This window comes from Microcaecilia unicolor, chromosome 1 (genome assembly GCF_901765095.1).
Source record: "Microcaecilia unicolor chromosome 1, aMicUni1.1, whole genome shotgun sequence".
Lineage (NCBI taxonomy): Eukaryota > Metazoa > Chordata > Amphibia > Gymnophiona > Siphonopidae > Microcaecilia > Microcaecilia unicolor.
The window spans coordinates 681,262,926-681,285,468 of NC_044031.1; the positions used below are offsets into that span (position 1 = coordinate 681,262,926).

General features: G+C 41.6%; 1 protein-coding gene across 1 annotated transcript in view; it reads left to right on the plus strand.

Moving 5' to 3' along the window:
* Positions 1–22,543, plus strand: part of MYO9A (myosin IXA) — a 980,547-nt gene that overhangs the window by 663,800 nt on the left and 294,204 nt on the right. Inside the window, 3 exon segments of the mRNA XM_030187859.1 lie at positions 6,553–6,613; positions 6,616–6,747; positions 21,095–21,214. Of these exon segments, the coding sequence (XP_030043719.1) occupies positions 6,553–6,613; positions 6,616–6,747; positions 21,095–21,214 (313 nt within the window).

The following is a 22,543-nucleotide window of genomic DNA, read 5'->3' on the forward strand; positions in this document are numbered from 1 at the left end:
CTAGATCCTTTTTCTTATCCTACATGGACCCTGCTTGAATACCTTCTACACTTGTCAGAGTCTGGTCTTTAGACCAACTCCATAAGAGTTCACCTTAGTGCGATTAGTGCTTATCATCGCCATGTAGAGGGTAAGCCTATCTCTGGATAGCCTTTAGTACTTCGCTACATAAGTACGTAAGTAATGCCACACTGGGAAAAGATCAAGGGTCCATCGAGCCCAGCATCCTGTCCACAATAGCGGCCAATCCAAGCCAAGGGCACCTGGCAAGCTTCCCAAACATACAACATTCTATACATGAGAGGTTTGCTTTTGTCAAAGCCCCCAGTTAAACCTCCATCAGTGTCATGAGATCTTAACATCGTTCTCACCCAGCTGATGAAAGCTCCTTTGAGCCACTGAATTCCTGCCATCTGAAGTACTTGACCTGGAAGGTCATTTTCTTGGTGGCTGTTACTTCAGCTCATATGGTCAGTGAGCTTCTGTCCTTAGTAGTGCAGGCACCTTATATTAAGTTTCATCACAAAAGAGTTGTCCTCCACACGCATCCTAAGTTTCTTCGGCCGATGGTGGTGCATAAGTACATAAGTAATGCCACACTGGGAAAAGACCAAGGGTCCATCGAGCCCAGCATCCTGTCCTCGACATCGGCCAATCCAGGCCAAGGGCACCTGGCAAGCTTCCCAAACGTACAAACATTCTATACATGTTATTCCTGGAATTGTGGATTTTTCCCAAGTCCATTTAGTAGTAGTTTATGGACTTGTCCTTTAGGAAACTGTCTAACCCCTTTTTAAACTCTGCCAAGCTAACTGCATTCACCATGTTCTCTGGCAATGAATTCCAGAGTTTAATTATGCGTTGGGTGAAGAAAAACTTTCTCCGTTTGTTTTAAATTTACTACACTGTAGTTTCATCGCATGCCCCCTAGTCCTAGTATTTTTGGAAAGTGTGAACAGACGCTTCACATCCACCTGTTCCATTCCACTTATTATTTTATATGCCTCTATCATGTCTCCTCTCAGCCGTCTCTTCTCCAAACTGAAAAGCCCTGGCTTCCTTAGTCTTTCTTCATAGGGAAGTCGTCTCATCCCCGCTATCATTTTAGTCGCCTTCGCTGCACCTTTTCCAATTCTACGCCAATTCGGAGTTCCATCTGAACCAGTCAATTTTCTTGCCAACATTTTCCCCGTCCTCATACCTGCCCTGGCGAAAGCAGTTTGCATACCCTGGAGTGCAAGAGAGCATTGGCCTTTACGTGGCGCGGATGAAGCCCTTCAGACAGTTCGCCCAGTTGTTTGTTTCTTTCGACCCCAACAGGAAGGGAGTTGCCATCGGAAAATGCACAATCTCCAATTAGCTAGCAGATTGCATTTCCTTCACTTATACTCAAGCTGGGCTGACTCTGGAGGGCCATGTCACGGCTCACAATGTTAGGCCATGGCTGCGTTGATGGCTCACTTAAAGTCAGCCTCCATTGAGAGAATTTGCAAAGGCTACAAAGTGGTCATCAGTCCACACATTCACATCTCACTACTGCCATCAGCACGATACCCAACGCGACAGTCAGTTTGGGCAGTCGGTGCTGCAGAATCTGTTTGAGGTTTAGAATCCAACTCCACCCCCCAGACCCATTTTTGTTCTGTTTCAGGCTGCACTCTTAGCTGTTTATGGTTTCAGGTCAATCTATGTTATGTCCTCACCATTGCGAGGCCCAATTGACCAATGTTCATTGTTTTGAGTGAGTCTGGTTGCTAGGGATACCCCACATGTGAGAACAAGCAGCCTGCTTGTCCTAGGAGAAAGCGAAGATACTTAATTGTAGCAGGTATTCTCCGAGGACAGCAGGCTGATTGTTCTCACAAACCCGCCCACCTCCCCTTTGGAGTTGTTGTTGTTTATTTGTATTTATGCTTTTTGATTAAACTGAGGAGGCATGCTCGCGCGATGGGCGGGAAGTTGTCCGTGCGTGCGTGGTGCGCGCTGCATGCACGCCAGAAGACTCTGGCAAAACTTTAAATTTTGCTGGTGAAAATTTGCCATTTCCTGGCCGACGCAGACGTCGCCCACATGTGAGAACAATCAGTCTGCTGTCCTCGGAGAATACCTGCTACAGGTAAGTATCTTCGCTTTCTGGTGGGTTTTGGAGGGCTCACATTTTCACCAGAAGTGTAACAGGTAGAGGGGCCTGGTCCGCCTGCCGGAAGTGCACCTGCAGAACCCACTAAAACTGCTCCAGGGACCTGCATACTGCTGTGATGGACCTGAGTATGGACATTTGAGGCTGGCATAAAAAGCTGGCACAAATAGTTTTAAAGATGTTTTTGGAAAGTGGGAGGGGGTTAGTGACCACTGGGGGAGTAAGGGGAAGTGATCCTCGATTCTCTCCGGTGGTCATCTGGTCAATTTTGGCACCTGTTTGTGGCTTGGTCGTAAGAAAAACAGGACCAGGTAAGTCATCCAGTGCTCGTCAGGGACGCTCTTTATTTTCCATTATGGCTTTCGATTATGCCGATTTGGGCAACCCTGTGAGAAGGACGCCCATCTTCCGATTTGTGTGGAAAGATGGGCATCCTTCTCTTTTGGCAAATGAGTCTGAAAGTCAGTTAGAAACATCACATACATCAATCTTCACTAAAAGTACAACACCTTTAAACAAATCACTGTACCAACATAAAACAAGAGTGCACGTCATGAAACTGATGATCAGCAGATTGAACTTTGGAACTCTCTACCTCAGCACTTATGAGAGCAATCATCTGTAACTCCGTTCAAGGCCACTCTTAAAACTTTCTTGTTTTGAGATGCTTATTCCTAAACTGCATTTTCTTCTTTTTTTTCTGATGCCTGCACGAGACTTGCCACAGAGGTCTGGAATAAATGAATGCTAACCTCCTGTGCTCCCCCCCCCCCCCCCCTTGTCCTATCAAAGATTATAGGTCCACCTTTTTTCCCCACTGTCTAATGTGTTATGTATTGGATATTGTATCCCCTTTTTACTTTTAGATAGCATGTTCTGTTGGGAGGGATAGTAAATCTTAATAAACCTTGATAAGAAACCCATTGAAACTTTTTTTAAAACACAGTGCATAATTAAGCTGTGGAAACTGTTGTTGGAGGATTTGGTCAAAGTAACCAACATAGTGGGATTCAGAAGAGGTTTTATGTGCTCCTGGAGGAATAAGCCATAAAGACTGTTAGCTAGGCAGACTTGGGAGATTCATCCATGAAAATGAATTATGAAGAACAGGTCTACTTTTTCAGTTGTGTCAGGTACTTGTGACCCAGATTGAATGCTGTTGAAGATAGGATGCTGGGTTTCATGGACCTTTGTTTGACCCAGCATGACTTTTCATATTTTCTTATGTTCTTAACAGGTTGCCTGTAAGTAAAGGCCATTAGACTTCATTTAGCCTATTTTATAAAGAGGCATAACCAACTATGCGTCTTTACAAAATACTACTAGCACAAATCCTGCAGAAATAATGGCTAGATTGAACGCCACTTACACTTCTTTAAAACTCCTGAACTGGCCTACTCTAAATTGTATACAAGTATGTGCCTGATTGCAGTGTGTATAACTTTTATGCATTAATTGATTTTATGAGACTTTTTACATATGTATACTGGTATATAGGCACAAAAACTCCTTTATAAAATTACCTCTCCATAGGAAGGTACTGCCTGCAGCACTGAACACAGTATTTAAGGTGGGGTCTTGTAAGTGACTTATATAGAAGCAAGATTCCTGACCATATTTTATATGCAAACTTTGCATTATTTTTCAAAGTAAAGGTATATGTGTAATTTGAAACTTACGATTAGAGTATCCATACAATGCTTGTTCCTCTTATTGGTGAAGATAGTTTTTATAATTACAAAAATGCACATACTTTTGAAAATGCTAATGTACATGCATTATTTCAGTTTCCCACCCCAGCTGGGAACATCTTCCCCAAACACAGATGAAAGTGCATGCTTTGTTGTGCTGTGTATATTCTTTTACTCACATTTGGGATGTGTAATTTAATGTTGGAGTAGCCTAATGGTAAAAGCAGCAGATTCAGAACCAGGCTCCTTGGTTCAAATTCCACTGCAACTCCTTGTGATGACCTAGAGATGGGAATAACTAGTGAGGTAATTAAATTCGCCGATGACACAAAATTATTCAGGGTCGTCAAGTCGCAGGAGGAATGTGAACGATTACAGGAGGACCTTGCGAGACTGGGAGATTGGGCGTGCAAGTGGCAGATGAAGTTCAATGTTGACAAGTGCAAAGTGATGCATGTGGGTAGAGGAACCCGAATTATAGCTACGTCTTGCAAGGTTCCGCGTTAGGAGTTACGGATCAAGAAAGGGATCTGGGTGTCGTCGTCGATGATACGCTGAAACCTTCTGCTCAGTGTGCTGCTGCGGCTAGGAAAGCGAATAGAATGTTGGGTGTTATTAGGAAGGGTATGGAGTCCAGGTGTGCGGATGTTTAATGCCGTTGTATCGCTCCATGGTGCGACCGCACCTGGAGTATTGTGTTCAGTACTGGTCTCCGTATCTCAAAAAGATATAGTAGAATTGGAAAAGGTACAGCGAAGGGCGACGAAAATGATAGTGGGGATGGGACGACTTTCCTATGAAGAGAGGCTGAGAAGGCTAGGGCTTTTTAGCTTGGAGAAGAGACGGCTGAGGGGAGATATGATAGAAGTGTATAAAATAATGAGTGGAATGGATCGGGTGGATGTGAAGCGACTGTTCACGGCTATCCAAAAATACTAGGACTAGAGGGCATGAGTTGAAGCTACAGTGTGGTAAATTTAAAACGAATCGGAGAAAATTTTCTTCACCCAACGTGTAATTAGACCTCTGGAATTCGTTGCCGGAGAACGTGGTACGGGCGGTTAGCTTGACGGAGTTTAAAAAGGGGTTAGATAGATTCCTAAAGGACAGTCCATAGACCGCTATTAAATGGACTTGGAAAAATTCCGCATTTTTAGGTATAACTTGTCTGGAATGTTTTTACATTGGGGAGCGTGCCAGGTGCCCTTGACCTGGATTGGCCACTGTCGGTGACAGGATGCTGGGCTAGATGGACCTTTGGTCTTTCCCAGTATGGCACTACTTATGTACTTATGTGATTTTGGCCAAGTCACGTAACCCTCCATTGCCTCAGGTATAAACTTAAATTGTCCCAGGGACAGAAAAACACCTACTGTACTTGAATGTACACTGCTTCGATAGCCTTTGGGTTTGTAGACGGTATATAGAAAATTAAAATAAAAGACCATTTCTGTCCAGAAAGCATTGTTTTATCTATAGAAATATCTTTCAAAATTGCCCTGCAAGGGGTTAATTTGATATCAGGATATCTATAACAATTTCCAAAAAATGTAAATATTTTATAAAAGCAAAATAGGCATATAATGCTTTTCTGAAGTAGGCATTCAGAATTATCCATAGTATCACACAATGCTTTTGCACAAACTTATGTGTTCTTAGAGGTAGAATTAAATATATACATGTACTCGATGCATTCATATATATATTGTATGCATGTACATCATAACTCAAGCCAAACTGCAGTTCTGGGAGCACCTATGCGATATTCCACAAAAGTAAGCACTGTTCTTTTATGTACCTTCTTTTTACGTAAGTATTCCCTGTCTCTCCCCCCCCCCCCCCCCCCCCCCCCACCACCACCACAGTGTTATAATAGCCATTTTCTTTGTATAAAATACATTTTTTAAAATTACTCCAAATACATAACTATACACTTTTTCACTTTGAAATTCTTTTCCGAATGTTTGACTGTTCTTACAGTTTATTCGAGTTTCCTTTAATTTTTTTTCCACCCCTTCCAGTGTGTCCACTCTGAGATTTTAATATTGTCTGCAAAAATGTATATTTTTCTCCAAGTACTAAGCTCTGGAGAATCCTACTAAGGAAGGAACCATACTGCTGATCACTATCTTCAGCTAACTACTGTCTCTACATTCTGCCTTTTAATAAGTTCCTCACCCAACTCAATATGTATTGTATTGGTTGCATTTAAGGGGTACCTGTAGAATTAGTTGACTGTTTACATTGTCAAGTTAGTTGAGCAGGTAAAAAATGTGTTAGGGAATGTTAAACTGTGTCTGCTTACCTCTAAATGGCACATTGATGCTGCCTCTATCTAGAATCAAAGTTTCAGAGCTGTTCAGTGGCTCACAGTTTTGGCAGTAAACAAATTAGGAATGTGGGAGTTCAGTCAGTTTAAGCAAGGTCATACACTGTGACCCATAAAACTACAATCGGTTGGAGCATATCATGATTGTAAAGGTTAAATAAAGCTGAAAACGTCTTATATAAAAAAAATTTTGATGTTTCCATATAATGTTTGACACATTCACTGACAAACTATATGTGGTTAAATCAGACCATTGAGGAGATAAGGAAAATAATTTAGCTGAGCTGTGACTACAGCAAGTGCTTTTATGATCAAAATGTAAGAGAAAATATATTCATGTCTATATTCCTGACTGTTTCCATTTATCTTGTTGTTTGCTGTGTTGATTGTAGGATTTCCGGGAGAAGAATACAGATCATATGCGTCCAGACATTGTTGCACTCTTGAGAAGCAGCAAAATGCCTTCATCTGTGGAATGATCGGCATTGATCCAGTTGCAGTTTTTCGCTGGACAGTCCTAAGAGCCTTCTTCAGGGCTGTGCTAGCTTTCAGGCAGGCAGGGAAGCGATATGTTGAGGGAAAAACAGGTAAGCTGCTGGTTTGGAAGTATAGTAGCATTTCATTGTTTAATTATCATAGAAAGTCATAGAGACTTGTAGACATCTGGATTCTAGCCTCTCAGAATAAAGTTCTTTCACTTTTAATCTTTGTGCTCATCTGTGTTATACGGGGGGAGGGTATAAGAACGCCCAGATGGAATTATACCAGGAAACAGTTCAGTAGGTTTATTATGTCTGGTTAGGACCAAACAAACTCAGCTTATGAAACAGAAAAATGAGCAAGAACAAAATTCTGTGTTCTTGTCAGGTTCAAATAGGAACTCCAAAACATTTTTTACAAAAGTAAAAATAATTACCAGTATCCTTAAGTTCTCAGAGGCATTGCATTTATAGCAGTTGCAGTAGCTTGCAGTTTATTTTCCTTTAACTTGCCCACTGGGACTTTTCAGATCCTCCTGATATGAGCATATTTGTACTTAGGGAGCCTGAATCCCCAAGAACGAGCTGCCTCTTTATCCAGGCCCTTCTCCTTTGATAGAAAAATGATGCAAACTGTGGGCCTGGATTACATCCATGTAATCATCCTGTATAACTGAATACATTCATCCTTTGACGAGGACAAGCAGGCTTATTAATTCTCAGAAGTGGGTGACGCCGACCTGCATCACCTGGTCTGGATTTTACAAAAGTCTAATGAAAGCTTTGTGGAGAGCAAGGCAAACTTTCCTTTTCTTTTTTTTACTGTGCCTTGTCCCTTTTTCAGGCACCATCGAGTCGTTTAATTCAGCTGATGAAGTTTTTCCTTCCATGTCCACAAAGGTTCCCAGTGGCTTCAAGCACTGTACCCAGTGCTACTAAATGGCCAGTGGTCTTTATCATAGAGCATATAGGAACAGACTTAAAGATCTCAATATGTATACTTTGGAAGAAAGGCAGCAGAAAGGAAATAGGATATATACATTTAAATACATCCATGGCATAAATGCACAGGAGGTGAGTGTATTTCGATTGAAAGGAAGCTCTGGAATGAAGGGGAATAGGAAGAAGGTGAAAGGGGATGGAAAAGACTGTATCTGGATTCAAGGAAGCATGGGGCAAGCACATAGGATCTCTAAGGGAGAGGAAGGGATAGTAAATGGTATGGAGAGGTAGACTGGATAGGCCATAACCAGGTCAATTCTATAACTTCGTGCCAAGATGTAGGTTCCACAACAGGGGGGGGGGGGCGCTTAGCACCAATTCTATCATAGCTTCAGAGCATACATAAGTCACTATAGAATACCAGTGCAAAACTGAGCTGGCATTCTGAAAGGTCAATGGCTGATGTAAGCTGGCATCTCTAAGTGCACTATGTAACACGTGCAACTGATAAGGTTCTGTAAGTTGTGTGTGTTGCTTGGTGACATGCTTATGGCCCACTTATGTTCCGCCCACCTGTATGTTCCTCTCACAGTTATGTGCTAAGGACTAGATTCTATATATCATGCCTAAAAAATTGGCGTCAAAACGAAATACACCTAAGCGTATTCTATAAAGTATGCCTACATTTAGGTGTACTTTATAGAATAAGCCTAAATTTCCACGCAGTTTATAGAATACACTGAGTGCTTGTCCTTGTGACTGAAGTTAATCATGGGCAGTTATGCCAAGTAAAACTTGGAGTAAATGCCGATGCCTAAATTACGAGTGGACCGGGTATATTCTACAACAAACGTGCATAGGGTTTTAGAAATGCCCAGGACCCACCCATTCCACACCCATGGCAACGCCCCTTTCAACTATGTGACTTAGAATTTATGCACATCACGGTAATAGAATACGCTTAGACAGTTCTGCAAGTAAATTCTAATTAATGCCAATTAGTGTCAATAATTGCTTAAGTATATAAGCAATCATCCACCCAGCTGTTAATCACTTCATTCAGTTTGTAACATCACTTAAGTCCAACTTCTTTTGTATTCCAACCATCTTGAAACTTTATTCTTAGAAAATATTTCACCATTTGTAGCATATCTTTAAAACGCTTTACAGCGTCACAGCTTAAAATCCATTGCATATCCTCCATACAAAATTACATAAAGGGCAGTGCACAGACGCCTCCACCTACATGCGGCATGTTTGCAAATTGCTGCCTCAGGGTGTGGTCCCAGTCAACTAAAAAATGGAACATTCAGTCAGAATACTTTAAATACATTTGTTGATCAAAACCGTATCATAAAGCATCACGTACCTGAAGTACAAGAAGGTTTCTCCACATAGCATCGGTGCCGGCCATCTCTATGCTTATTCCACCCATGCACAGTGCTCTGTTTATATAACACTTAAGGCTCAGAGCGCCAATGAATCGTAACCACACCCCCTGATGTCATTAAATCCAATTACTTTGCAGCTGCCCAATCTATCTCTAAATTTAACCCCCCAGGTGTCATTGTTCCTAATGTATAAATCCACCATTGCTCTTTGTAGCTGAGAAGGCTGTCTACATCACCCCCCTCCCTCCCAAGTTGAATCTGGTCAATGATATGCCATTTAATGTCTGACCAGTCATGCTGTTTATCTAATCAATGATTTACAGTGGGAGCTGTTAGGGTAGCGGTGTGAATCCTTGATTTATGTTCATTTAATCTATATTTCACTATCTCCTAGATTACCCACATATATGATATACTGTATCATATAAATTATATGGTGTTATGGTGTTATGTCGTGCTGCAAAACGTTGTGTGTTCTCAGTTACCTGCCAATAAATCCCTTGGATAGTCAATACACACCATTGACACTTTCCACATTGAACATGGCCAATAGATCATCCTGATTATGTAAATACTCTATTCGTTTATAAGAGAGCATTTCACCAATTGTTCTACCTCTTCGGTACGCAATCAACGGTCTTTCCTGCAATGATGGGTGAACTTGTAAAGTAGTCCAGTATTTATGAATCAGAGATGTAACTCTGGAACTCCCTGCCATATATGGGAGCACCGCTACGATTCTGTTTTCTTTTTTTTATAGTTTATTTATATCCTTTTTACATTTACATATCAACATAAATGTAGCGGAAATTACAAGAAACAGAATAAATCAGTTTATAATTTTAAAGGAAATACTTCTAACATTTTGTCCACAATCAACCAAAGATCCAAGTACTAGGTAAAAATGAGAAGGTAAATTATTACAAATGAAAGTTTGAGAGGGAACATAGTCTCGACAGCCTACATAACAGCATTTATTCACTGGGAAGCAATTACTGGTTTTTCCACACTTTCTTATGCCTCAACTGTAACAATTTTAAGGGTTCAAAAAAAAACATTATTTTCATTTAGAGATACCAAGCATCTACATGGAAATTTAGTTGAAAAACAGCGCCAAGCTTGAGAGCTCTAGTCTTCTCTTCTTTTCTTCTAGGTGTCTCTAGCCAAGTCCGGAAAAATCTGAACTCTTGATCCCATAAATTCTGTATTAATATGGCGGAAATAGGTCCGAAAAATATTGTTTCTATCCATTTGTAAGGCAAAAGTTACTAGTAGTGTTGTCTTTTCAGTCACTATCTCCAGGGAGCTTTCAAGAAAATGGGTCAAATCAAGGCCCTGTGCAACCCGAGGTTGTCCAAATTGATAATTAATTCCAGTTATATACTGGGTCCTAGCGACCGGTGGGAGGCCTGCCGCTGGGATCTCCAGTACTTCTAAGAAATACTTCCTCAGCATATCCAAAGGAGCAATCAAAGGGGATCTTGGAAAGTTTATAAACCTCAGGTTATTCCTTTGGCTTTGATTCTCTAAGTATAGAATTTTACGAGCAAAATTTCTCTCTCCTTGATTAAAGTGGCTGTAGTATTCAAAGATTAGAAACCTCTCCTTCTAAGGTCGAAACCTTTTCAATAGTTCCCTGGACTTTTTCAGCCATATTTTTATGCTTTTCTTTTAAATCAGTTATTTCACCACCAAGGGACTTGGAAATAGATTGTAAAGAAGTGTGAATACCTTGAATTGCGTCCCAGAGCGCTTCAAGCGTTACAACAGCCGGTCGAACAAATCCACGCGTACCTTCAGGAGTAGCTGCACAAACCAAACATGAGGAAGGTGCTTCCTCCGTTGTAAAATTGGTTGGAGTTGAGGATATGACAGGCTCTCCCAACACAGCTAGCAGGGGTGGAACACCACCAATCGCTCCTGTCTCCTGTGCCTCCGTCATATTCAAGCTTGCTCCTGGATGCGGAGGGGCTGTATTCGGAGGAGGGCTGAGCAAAGCTCCCTCAATGCTGCGGTCCGCGTTAGCAATAGCGGACCCTGTAGAGTCTAACCATCTCTCTCCGAGGATCCTCACATCGTAAGACTCCAAGACTGCCTGGCGCACAGCAGGATTCCCTGCCAAAATTGGGGAGGTAAGAGTTTTAGCTTTCCCCTTTCGCTTTCCCATGCTGTTTGTAGGAAGACTGGCGTTCAGCTGTCCAGGTCCGCCGGACGTCGCCATCTTGGATCACCAGCGTGCGCTATTCACGATTCTGTTTTCTGTCTCCTTATTAGAGTATTGCAATAACAAATCTCTCTGGGCATACTTCGCCCTAAGGTACGCTTTCTTAATCGCTTTAAAGGGGTAGACTCTGCCCAAAAATCTTTTAGTTGACTGGACCACACCCTGAGGTAGCAATTTGCGAAACATGCCGCATGTAGGTGGAGGCGTCCGTGCACTGCTTCATTTCTTTGAAGGTGTAAATAGACGTGGATAAAGGTGAGCCAGTTGATGTAGTGTATCTAGATTTTCAGAAAGCTTTTGATAAAGTTCCTCATGAGAGACTCCTGAGAAAATTCAAGTGTCATGGGCTAGGAGGCAAGGTTCTGGTGTGCATTAAGAATTGGTTATTGAACAGAAAACAGAGGGTAGCCTTAAATGATAATTTCTCTCAATGGAGGAGAGTGGAGTGCCACAGGGATTAGTACTGGGACTGGTGCTATTTAACATATTTATAAATGATATGGAAATCGGAACAATGAGTGAGGTGATTAAATTTGCAGATGACACAAAACTATTGAAGGTTGTTAAAACACGTGTGGACTGTGAAATATTGCAGGAAAACCTTAGGAAATTGGAAGACTGGGCATCCAGATGGCAGATGAAATTTAATGTGGACAAATTTAAGGTAATGCACATTGGAAAGAATAATCTGAACCATAGTTACCTGACGCTAGGGTCCACCTTGGGGGTCAGCACTCAAGAAAAAGATCTGGATGCCATTTGTAGATAACACGCTGAAATCTTCTGCTCAGTGTGCAGCAGTGGCCAAAAAAGCAAACAGGATGCTATGAATTATTAGGAAATGGATGGTGAATAAGACCAAAAATACTATAATGCCTCTGTATTGCTCCATGGTGGTCATCGTATCGCAAAAAAGATATAGTGGAATTAGAAAAGGTTCAAGGAAAAATGATCAAAATGATAATGGAGATGGAACTCTTCTCGTATGAGGAAAGGCTAAAGAGGGTTAGGGCTCTTCAGCTTGGAAAAGAGACGGATGGGGGGGGGGAGGTATGATGTCTACTAAGTCCTGAGTGGTGTAAAATGAGAAGTAAATCGATTTTTTTACTCTTTACAAAAGTGCAAAGACTAGGGGATACTCAAGGAACTTACATGGAAATACTTTTAAAACAAATAGGAGGAAATAGTTTTCCACTCAACGAATAGTTAAGCTCTGGAACTCGTTGCCGGAGGATGTGGTAACAGCGGTTAGCATATCTGGGTTTAAAAAGGTTTGGACAAGTTCCTGGAGGAAAAGTTCATAGCCTGCTATTGAGACAGACATGGGAAGCAACTGCTTGCCCTGGGATTTGTAGTATGGAGTGTTGTCATAATTTGGGTTTCTGCCAGGTACTTGTGACCTGGCTTGGCCACTCTTGGAAACAGGATATAGGATACTCTCTATTTCGGTTGATAACACCCTCATCGTTCCCGTCTCATCTGCCCGCAACCTCGGTGTCATCTTCGACTCCTCCCTCTCCTTCTCTGCGCATATCCAACAGATAGCCAAGACCTGTCGCTTCTTCCTCTATAACATTAGCAAAATCCGCCCTTTCCTCTCTGAGCACACCACCCGAACTCTCATCCACGCTCTCGTTACCTCTCGCCTTGACTACTGCAACCTACTCCTCACTGGTCTCCCACTTAGCCACCTATCCCCCCTTCAATCCGTTCAGAACTCTGCTGCACGTCTTATCTTCCGCCTGAACCAATACACTCATATCACCCCTCTCCTCAAGTCACTTCATTGGCTTCCGATCAGGTACCGCATTCAATTCAAGCTTCTGCTACTAACCTACAAATGCACTCGATCTGCAGCCCCTCCTTACCTCTCAACCCTCATCTCCCCTTACGTTCCTACCCGTAACCTCCGCTTTCAAGACAAATCCCTCCTTTCAGTACCCTTCTCCACCACCGCCAACTCCAGGCTCCGCCCTTTCTGTCTTGCCTCACCCAACGCGTGGAACAAACTCCTCGAGGCCATACGCCAGGCCCCCTCCCTGCCCATCTTCAAATCTCTGCTTAAAGCCCACCTCTTCAACGTCGCCTTCGGCACCTATCCTCTACACCTCTACCCAGGAAATCTAGACTGCCCAACTTGACATTTCGTTCTTTAGATTGTAAGCTCCTTTGAGCAGGGACCGTCCTTCTTTGTTTATTTTGTACAGTGCTGCGTAACCCTAGTAGCGCTCTAGAAATGTTAAGTAATAGTAGTAGTAGTAGTAATTTGGGTTTCTGCCAGGTACTTGTGACCTGGCTTGGCCACTGTTGGAAACAGGATACTGGGCTAGATGGACCATTGGTCTGACTCAGTATGGCTACTCATGTTCTAGGTAAGAAAAAACCCCATTATACTAATGTATTTTCAAAGGCCATACTAAATGTTTAAACAATTGCAAAGTAGTATTTTGAAACTATGTTTGGGGTTCTATTTTTTCCAGGCACCATGTAGTACCTTCAGTTTTGAATAAACCCTCTCCCATGTGTGTTTTCATATTAAACCAGACCATCTGGTGATCACAGGATACCAGATCAGAACATCAGAAACACTGTCCCTATTCAGAATCATTGTGTCCAGTATGGCCCCATTCCTAGTGGGTTATTTTTTATATTGTATTTGCGTTTATTTTCCCTTTCCAAAATGGGGAACCAGGTATCTAAATGGTGACTAAAATTTAATATGGATGAGTGAAATGGAAAAACAAATTTTCTAACTATGGCTACATAAGACGGGAATCTTTGAGCCATTGTGGGCAATACTTTGAAATCGTCAGCCCAGTGTGCAGTTGTAGTAAAAAAAAAAAAATTGGTTGTTAGGAATTTGGAAAGGAATAGAGAATACGACTAAGAATATCATAATGCCTCTCTACAGCCCTGTGGTGCAACCATACCTTGCGTATCATATGGAATTCTGGTCCCCCATCTCATTAAAAAATAATAGATACATAGAAAGATAGATACATAGATATAGATAGATATTGATATAGCAGAACTGGAAAGGTGTACAGAGAAGGGCAACAAAAATATATAAAGTTAAGTCTAAATCAGTTAGGAGAGATGTCTCAGAGGGTATAGAGGTTTCTAAAATCAGAGTGGGGTTGAACAGGCAAACAGGAAGTGATTGTTTACCTTTCCATATAGTACTAGGACTAGAGGACACTCCATTTAACTAACTGGTAGTAGATTTGAAACAAATTGCAGATTGTATTTTTTGACTTTACACATAATTAAGCTGTGGGATTTGTTAGTGGAGAATATGGTCAAAGCATCTAATATAGCTGGGTTTAAAAGGGGTTTGGATACATTTATAGAAGTCCATAAACAGTTATTAGGTGGAGGAAAGCCATCGTTTTCTCTTGAGAGTGAACTACAACTCTTCAGGGTACGTTTTAATGACTTAAACTGGCCACTATTGGAGAAAAGATTAATGTATCTTTGATCTGATCCAGTACAGAAAGTTATGTTCTTAAGTTTCCTTAGCTGTTTTCTCTGACTATAAGAGGGATTTCATTACCCTATGAAGAAATAAGATGCAATAAGGACACAGTGCTGTGGACAAAGAAGTGTCAAAAGTCCCATTGGTACAGAAAAGGGAGTAGTAATGTACTTTTCCATTGTGATGGTAGATAAAAGACAATCACGGAGACGTGGCTAAATGGTTCGCATGAATGGGATGCAAACATACCAGGCTATAATCTGTTTAGGAAGGATAGAGAGAGTCGTAAAGGTGGAGGAGTAGCTCTATATGTGAGAAATGATATCACAGCGATCGAAATGACAGGGACCTGGGGAAAGGAAGAAGCGATATGGATCACCTTAAAAAGAGAGGATAGAACCTTTATACACGTGGGTGTTGTCTACAGACCTCCGAAACAATTGGAGGAACTAGATAAAGACCTGATCGCAGATATTCAAAAGTTGGGAAACAAGAGAGAGGTGCTGTTGCTGGGAGATTTCAATCTGCCGGATGTAGATTGGAAGGTTCCGTCTGCGGAATCGGAAAGAAGTAGAGAGATCGTGGATGATTTACAAAGCGGTTTGCTCAGACAAATGGTGACGGAACCCACGAGGGAGGGAGCGACACTGGATCTGGTGCTCACAAATGGGAATAGCATGTCAAATATCCGAATGGGTGCCCATCTGGGCAGCAGTGACCATCAAACGGTTTGGTTTGATATTACAGCTAAAGTGGAGAGCGGCCACTCAAAACTCAAAATTCTGGATTTCAAGCGTGCTGACTTTAGTAAAATGGGGGAATACCTGAGGAAGGAGATGATGGGCTAGGAGGAAATACGAGAAGTGGAAGGACAGTGGTCCAGGCTGAAAGAAGTTATAAATAAGGCCATGAACCTTTATGTAAGGAAAGTAAATAAAAGCAAGAGAAAAAGGAAACCGATATGGTTCTCCAAGCAAGTGGCTGAGAAAATAAAGGCTAAAGAGTTGGAGTTCCAGAAATACACAAAAAACTAAAGAAAAGGAACACAAGGAGGAATACAGGATGAAACTGAAAGAAGCCAAGAGAGAGATACGTCTGGCAAAAGCGCAAGCGGAGGAACAAATGGCTAGAAATGTAAGGAGGGGTGACAAAAATTTCTTCAGGTATATAAGTGAAAGGAGAAGGACTAAAAAGGGAATTGTGAGACTAAAGATACTGCGAACCGCTATGTGGATAATGATGAAGAAAAAGCAAATTTGCTAAATAGATACTTTTGTTCTGTTTTCACAGAAGAAAATCCTGGAGAAGGACCGCGATGGACTGCAAAAAGTATAAATGAGATTGAAGTGGACAGAGCACCGTTCATAGAAGAGAGTGTGTATGAACAGCTTGAAAAGCTAAAGGTAGATAAGCCATGGGACCGGATGGGATCCACCCCAGGATATTGAGGGGAGCTCAGAGAGGTTCTGACGGGTCCTCTTTAAGATTTGTTTAACATATCCTTGCAGACGGGAGAGGTTCCGAAGGATTGGAGAACGGCGGAGGTGGTCCCTCTTCACAAGAGTGGTGATAGGGAAGAAGCTGGAAACTACAGGCCGGTAAGCCTCACTTCGATTATTGGAAAAGTAATGGAAGCGATGCTGAAGGAAAGGATAGTGAATTTCCTGGAAGCCATAAGTTGCAAGATCCGAGACAACATGGTTTACCAAAGGGAAATCGTGCCAAACGAATCTCATTGAGTTCTTTGATTGGGTGACAGGAGAATTGAACCAGGGACGAGCTATAGACGTAATCTACTTAGATTTCAGCAAAGCTTTTGACACGGTTCCCCACAGGAGGCTCTTAAATAAACTGGAAGGGCTGAAGGTAGGACCCGAAGTGGTGAACGGATTAGGAACTGGTTGACGGACAGAAGCCAGAGGGTGGTGGTGAATGGAATTCGCTAGGAGGAGGGAAAGGGTGAGTAGTGGTGTGCCTCAGGGATCGGTGCTGGGGACCGATTCTGTTCAATATATTTGTGAGTGACATTGCCGAAGGGTTAGAAGGTAAAGTTTGCCTATTTGCGGATGATACTAAGATCTGCACAGAGTGGACACCCGGGAGGGAGTGGAAAACATGAAAAAGGATCTGAGGAAGCTAGAAGAATGGGGTCTAAGGTTTGGCAATTAAAATTCAATGTGAAGAAATGCAAAGTGATGCACTTAGGGAATAGAAACCCTCCGAGATGTATGTGGTAGGCGGGGAGAATCTGATAGGTACGGATGGGGAGAGGATCTTGGGGTGATAGTATCTGAGGATCTGAAGGCGACGAAACCGTGTGACAAGGCGGTGGCTGTAGCTAGAAGGTTGTTCGGCTGTATAGAGAGAGGTGTGACCAGCAGAAGAAAGGAGGTGTTGATGCCCCTGTACAAGTCGTTGGTGAGGCCCCACCTAGAGTATTGTGTTCAGTTTTGGAGGCCGTACCTTGCGAAGGATGTAAAAAGAATTGAAGCGGTGCAAAGAAAGCTAACGAGAATGGTAAGGGATTTGCGTTACAGGACGTATGAGAAGAGACCTTGATGACCTAACATGTACACTCTGGAAGAAAGGAGAAACAGGGGTGATATGATACAGACGTTCCAAATATTTGAAAAGTATTAATCCGCAAAAGAACCTTTTTCCGGAGGTGCGAAGGCGGTAGAACGAGAGGACATGAAATGAGATTGAAGGGGGGCAGACTCAAGAAAAATGTCAGGAAGTATTTTTTCACGGAGAGAGTAGTGGATGCTTGGAATGCCCTCCCGCGGGAGGTGGTGGGAAATGAAAACGGTAACGGAATTCAAACACGCGTAGGATAAACATAAAGGAATCCTGTTCAGAAGGAATGGATCCTAAGGAGCTTAGCCGAGATTGGGTGGCAGGAGCCAGCGTGGTGGTGGGAGGCTAGGATAGTGCTGGGCAGACTTATACGGTCTGTGCCCTGAAGAGGACAGGTACAAATCAAACCGAGCCTCTCATTTTCCCCCCCCAAACCCTCCCCGCTCCCCCCGTTTTCTATTTCTGTTGATGGCTCTCTCATTCTCCCTGTCTCCTCAGCTCGAAACCTTGGGGTCATCTTTGACTCTTCTCTCTCCTTCTCTGCTCATATCCAGCAGACCGCCAAGACCTGTCGTTTCTTTCTTTACAACATCCGTAAAATCCGCCCCTTCTTTCGAGCACTCTAACCAAAACCTCGGCCACACCCTTGTCACCTCTCGTTTGACTACTGCAATCTGCTTCTTGCTGGCCTCCCACTTAGTCACCTCTCCCCTCTCCAGTCGGTTCAAAACTCTGCTGCCCGTCTCATCTTCCGCCAGGGTCGCTTTACTCATACTACCCCTCTCCTCAAGACCCTTCACTGGCTCCCTATCCGTTTTCGCATCCTGTTCAAACTTCTTCTACTAACCTATAAATGTATTCACTCTGCTGCTCCCCAGTATCTCTCCACACTCGTCCTTACCCTACACCCCTTCCCGTGCACTCCGCTCCATGGATAAATCCTTCTTATCTGTTCCCTTCTCCACTACTGCCAACTCCAGACTTCGTGCCTTCTGTCTCGCTGCACCCTACGCCTGGAATAAACTTCCTGAGCCCCTACGTCTTGCCCATCCTTGGCCACCTTTAAATCTAGACTGAAAGCCCACCTCTTTAACATTGCTTTTGACTCGTAACCACTTGTAACCACTCGCCTCCACCTACCCTCCTCTCTTCCTTCCCGTTCACATTAATTGATTTGATTTGCTTACTTTATTTATTTTTTGTCTATTAGATTGTAAGCTCTCTGAGCGGGGACTGTCTTTCTTCTATGTTTGTGCAGCGCTGCGTATGCCTTGTAGCGCTATAGAAATGCTAAATAGTAGTAGTAGTAGTAGTAGTAAAGTAGGGTATACACAAAAAGTAGCACATATGAGTTTGTCTTGTTGGGCAGACTGGATGGACCATGCAGGTCTTTTTCTGCCGTCATTTACTATGTTACTATGTTAATATAGATCGAATAGGTGCCTTGAAGAATCCTATAGCGACTTCAGAGTTTCTCACTGGAAGAGTAATAATTGTGCTAACCTTAGAAGGGACACCAAGAAGTAAAACAGGGAAACTAAGTTTAACAAAGAGTGTTTGAAACGGTACCCAGATTTTCAACAATTGTTGCTGTTCAGTGTAGGGTTTTTTTGTGAAATTTTCTGTAGGCATTCTTTGTTCCTGTAGACCTAAATAAATCACTGAGATTATCTAGCATTTCAAACATCTTGAAGAAATAAAATCTGATGTGTGACTAGGAAATGTTAATGTTTTGTCTTGTTGCGTGGGAGGTGGGGGAGAGTCGGTGTTTGCCCAGACAGCAGTAAAATCCTTACTTGCTGATGGTAGTTGTGATGTAAAACTAGTAAATCTATGTTGTCATTTTGCTTTGCACAGCCACATTTTCTCATTTAGCCATTGTTTAATGTATTACCAATTTTGAGTATTGCTTTTCGTTGCTGTCTAGCAATTAAATATCTTTACTTTTGGAGCCTTTGGGGCACTACTTCTTTATTTGGGTTGAATAGTTATAATACTGCCAGTATACAATAATGCTGATATAATATTTACTGTTAGTTTCAATCATTGTGCTCATTTTGTATTGCTCTTTGTCTTTTTATATAAATATGAAACATCCAACACTACTCAGCCAGTGAGATTTTGGTATTGTAGGAAGGATCATAGTTCTGGTTTACAAAATATGGATTATAGTTTGCGCTTTCATTATCCTGAAATAAGAATTTACCAGAGTACAGGATTATTGTACAATCATTCAACCTGAACCAAACAGGATCTCAATAGTTCTGTACTACATAAATCCCTTCATATTCATTGCTTTCGTCCTCAAAGATCATCTTCTATGTTCCTTTAGTTGCTTAGAAAACATTACGCTGCATTTTAACTCATGTAAAATAATGTGTTTTCTTCCATTCAAAATGTTTTTCTTTCCTCTTTAAATAAACTTTTTCCTGGAAGTTGAACTGCTTGTGGTTACTTTGATAACTGTGTCCTTACAAGTTTATTTTACCCAGTGCACTGTAATTAGCCAGATTTACTATACATTTAATTCCTATTGTTTTTTTAAATCAGACTTGAACTAGGACCACTTAGGGCTAGAGGGGTCCTTTTACTAAGATGCTCTGAAAAATGGCTTGCGATAGTGTAGGCGTGGGTTTTGGGTGCGCGCAGAATCATTTTTCAGCGCACCTGTAAAAAAATGCCTTTTTAAAATTTTTGCTAAAAATGACTTGTGGCAAAATCAAAATTGCCGCACATCCATTTTGGCCCTGCGACCTTGCCACCAGCTACTGACCTAGCAGTAAAATCTTACATGGTAACCAGGCAGTACTGACCTACGCATGGCGTTTGTCCGATACTCGCGTCTGAAAATAAAAATTATTTTTTGCCCGTGCATATCAGACGCACACCAAAAATGAAATTACCGCAAGAGCCACGCAGTAGCCAGGTGGTAACTCCATTTTGCCGCGCGTTGGGCATGCATAGAGCCTTATGTAGCTTAGTAAAAGGGCCCCAGAATGAGCAGAAAAATTGACAAGGTTAAATTTTATATTTTTCCTATTCAATAACCCAGCCATTGTAGCAACATTTGCCTAGATGCCACAGAACATGATGCCCTTTACAGTCCTTTCTGCGTGCACACTGACCCTGGCCAATAGATGTCGTCACTGAACAGACTGATTCACTGCCACTACAGTACTAGCAGCCCTTGCAATTCCTGAGATCAGGAGTCTGATATGGGAATGGAATCGAGCTATCCCATACGAAGCAGGGCGTTTCTGGGTTTGGTTGTTGGCGGGGGAGGGGTGTTTGAAATTTAGAACTGTTGGCATTTTCAACAAGCTAGTTTTATTTAGTAGGTTGTTATAAAGAAATATGATGGCACAGGATAAATTATTTTCTTGGGATACACAGAAATAAGTGAATTAGTTTGTGTTAAATTAAAAAAAAAAATTTACAAATAAATACAGAATGTCACTAAACGGAAGCTTGTGTCAAGAACACTACTCAATTTATAATAAAGCAGACCTGGGGTAGAGGGGATAAATCATGCAATATTATGGTTACCAGCAAGGGAAAAGAAGGTGGAAAGGTAAAATTCTCTGATTAGTTAAGAAATAACATTAAGTAAACTGAAAGAGCCTTTGTACACATTGGCTTTACACAAGTTGCATGCAAACCCATTTTCTTTCATGGGCACTCTTACTTTATGAATTGCACAGTCACAATCCGTTTAAAGGAAAAATATTTTCTCCAGTAAAAGTGGGTCACTTGACAGCACTGTTTTCTTCTCTGCAATTTCTGCTTATATAATCTGTCTCTTTCTCTTGTCTTCTCTCCCTTTGTTCTTTTTATTTTGCTTTCAAGGGCATGATGATGCAGTGCCATGTGCGGTTTTGAAAAGTGTGGATAGTTTTAGCTTTCTCCATCACCCAGTCCATCAGAGGAGCTTAGAGATTCTGCAGAGATGCAAGGAGGAGAAGTACAGTAAGGCACAATATCCCACAATCCTTTTTGACATGACACTCACACAACCAGGAAATGGAAACCAAGTGCATTTTGAGAAAAGCAAGAAACTACTGTTTCTTCTATGCCGTTTGGCCTGCTTGACTTTTTGAAATAGCAAATCAGCAATTTTGGGCTCTTGTAGCCAGAGGTTCCACAGTATCTTTGGCTAGCACTGTTGTAGATCTGATTCTTTAAATCTGAAAAATGTATTCATTTTAAAAAAGATATTCCTGGCAATCCTGAAAATTTAACTGTTTCCTCAGCCACCTTTCTCATTAGCAGTAACAATGAATGAAATATTGAAAAAGGTGCAAGGTCACTTTCCCCAATCTGGAACATGACCTTAAAATTCATAATAGTGCCAGGCATTTTGTTCTTAGCATTTCTGTGTGCATCTTCAAGCTTGGGTCTTAGCAATGCCATTAGGCACATTAACTGTCAAACACCATGGTTTGAAACAGCTTTGATGAAAATGGCAGTGATTTTTCTCTCCATACAATTATTGTAAACACATCACCCTTGTAACTGCTTTTATTGCAGTTACTCTGGTGGAAAGTGTACATTTTTGGAAGCAGGTTTATGGAAGTACAGGAATATTGTGCCATGTTTGGATTTGCTTGCTTAAAAAAATTACCAGCATTTTTCTGTGGAACATTACAAATATCTATTTATTTTAGGGTATTATTATACTGCCCATTTTTATAAATGAACCACTGAAATGTTAAAAAGGTAATCTAAATATTTGACATATTCTTTCTCTGCTGTAAACCATCAGTGGAGTGATGTGAGTAGCACTTTCCTTTAGATGCAGTTCATTATACTGCTTTGTAGGTAGAATTTTAGAAACTAAATAATGGTTGAATATTTAGTTTCACTTTCAAGCTGTTATCTAATTTCTTAAACTGTCATACCGTGAAATGAGGCATTCTTGTTTATGATGGTATCTTGGAAATGTTGCATGATGAGTGTTGCATCTAACTAGCTGAATTAACTGAATGGCTAATTAGTGAATTTATTTATCTCTTAATACTGTAGCATTTCTTTTATATAATCTTGATGACCCTATAGAAAATGACTGATGTTTTCTCAGTTGGCGTGATTCAAATGGGGTATTTAACCTATGAACACTATTGTTTGGTTGAACATTATGGTGAAATGGGAACTTTGCACTTGGGCTCCATTTCCAGCATCTCACTCCTCTGTTTGTTACCTAATCAACTAGATGTGCATGAGATGCAGGCCTTCTACCTGCAGTACTAATTTCTTTGACTGGGCTCCGGGGACAGGAGGAGAAAGGAGCACAGTAGC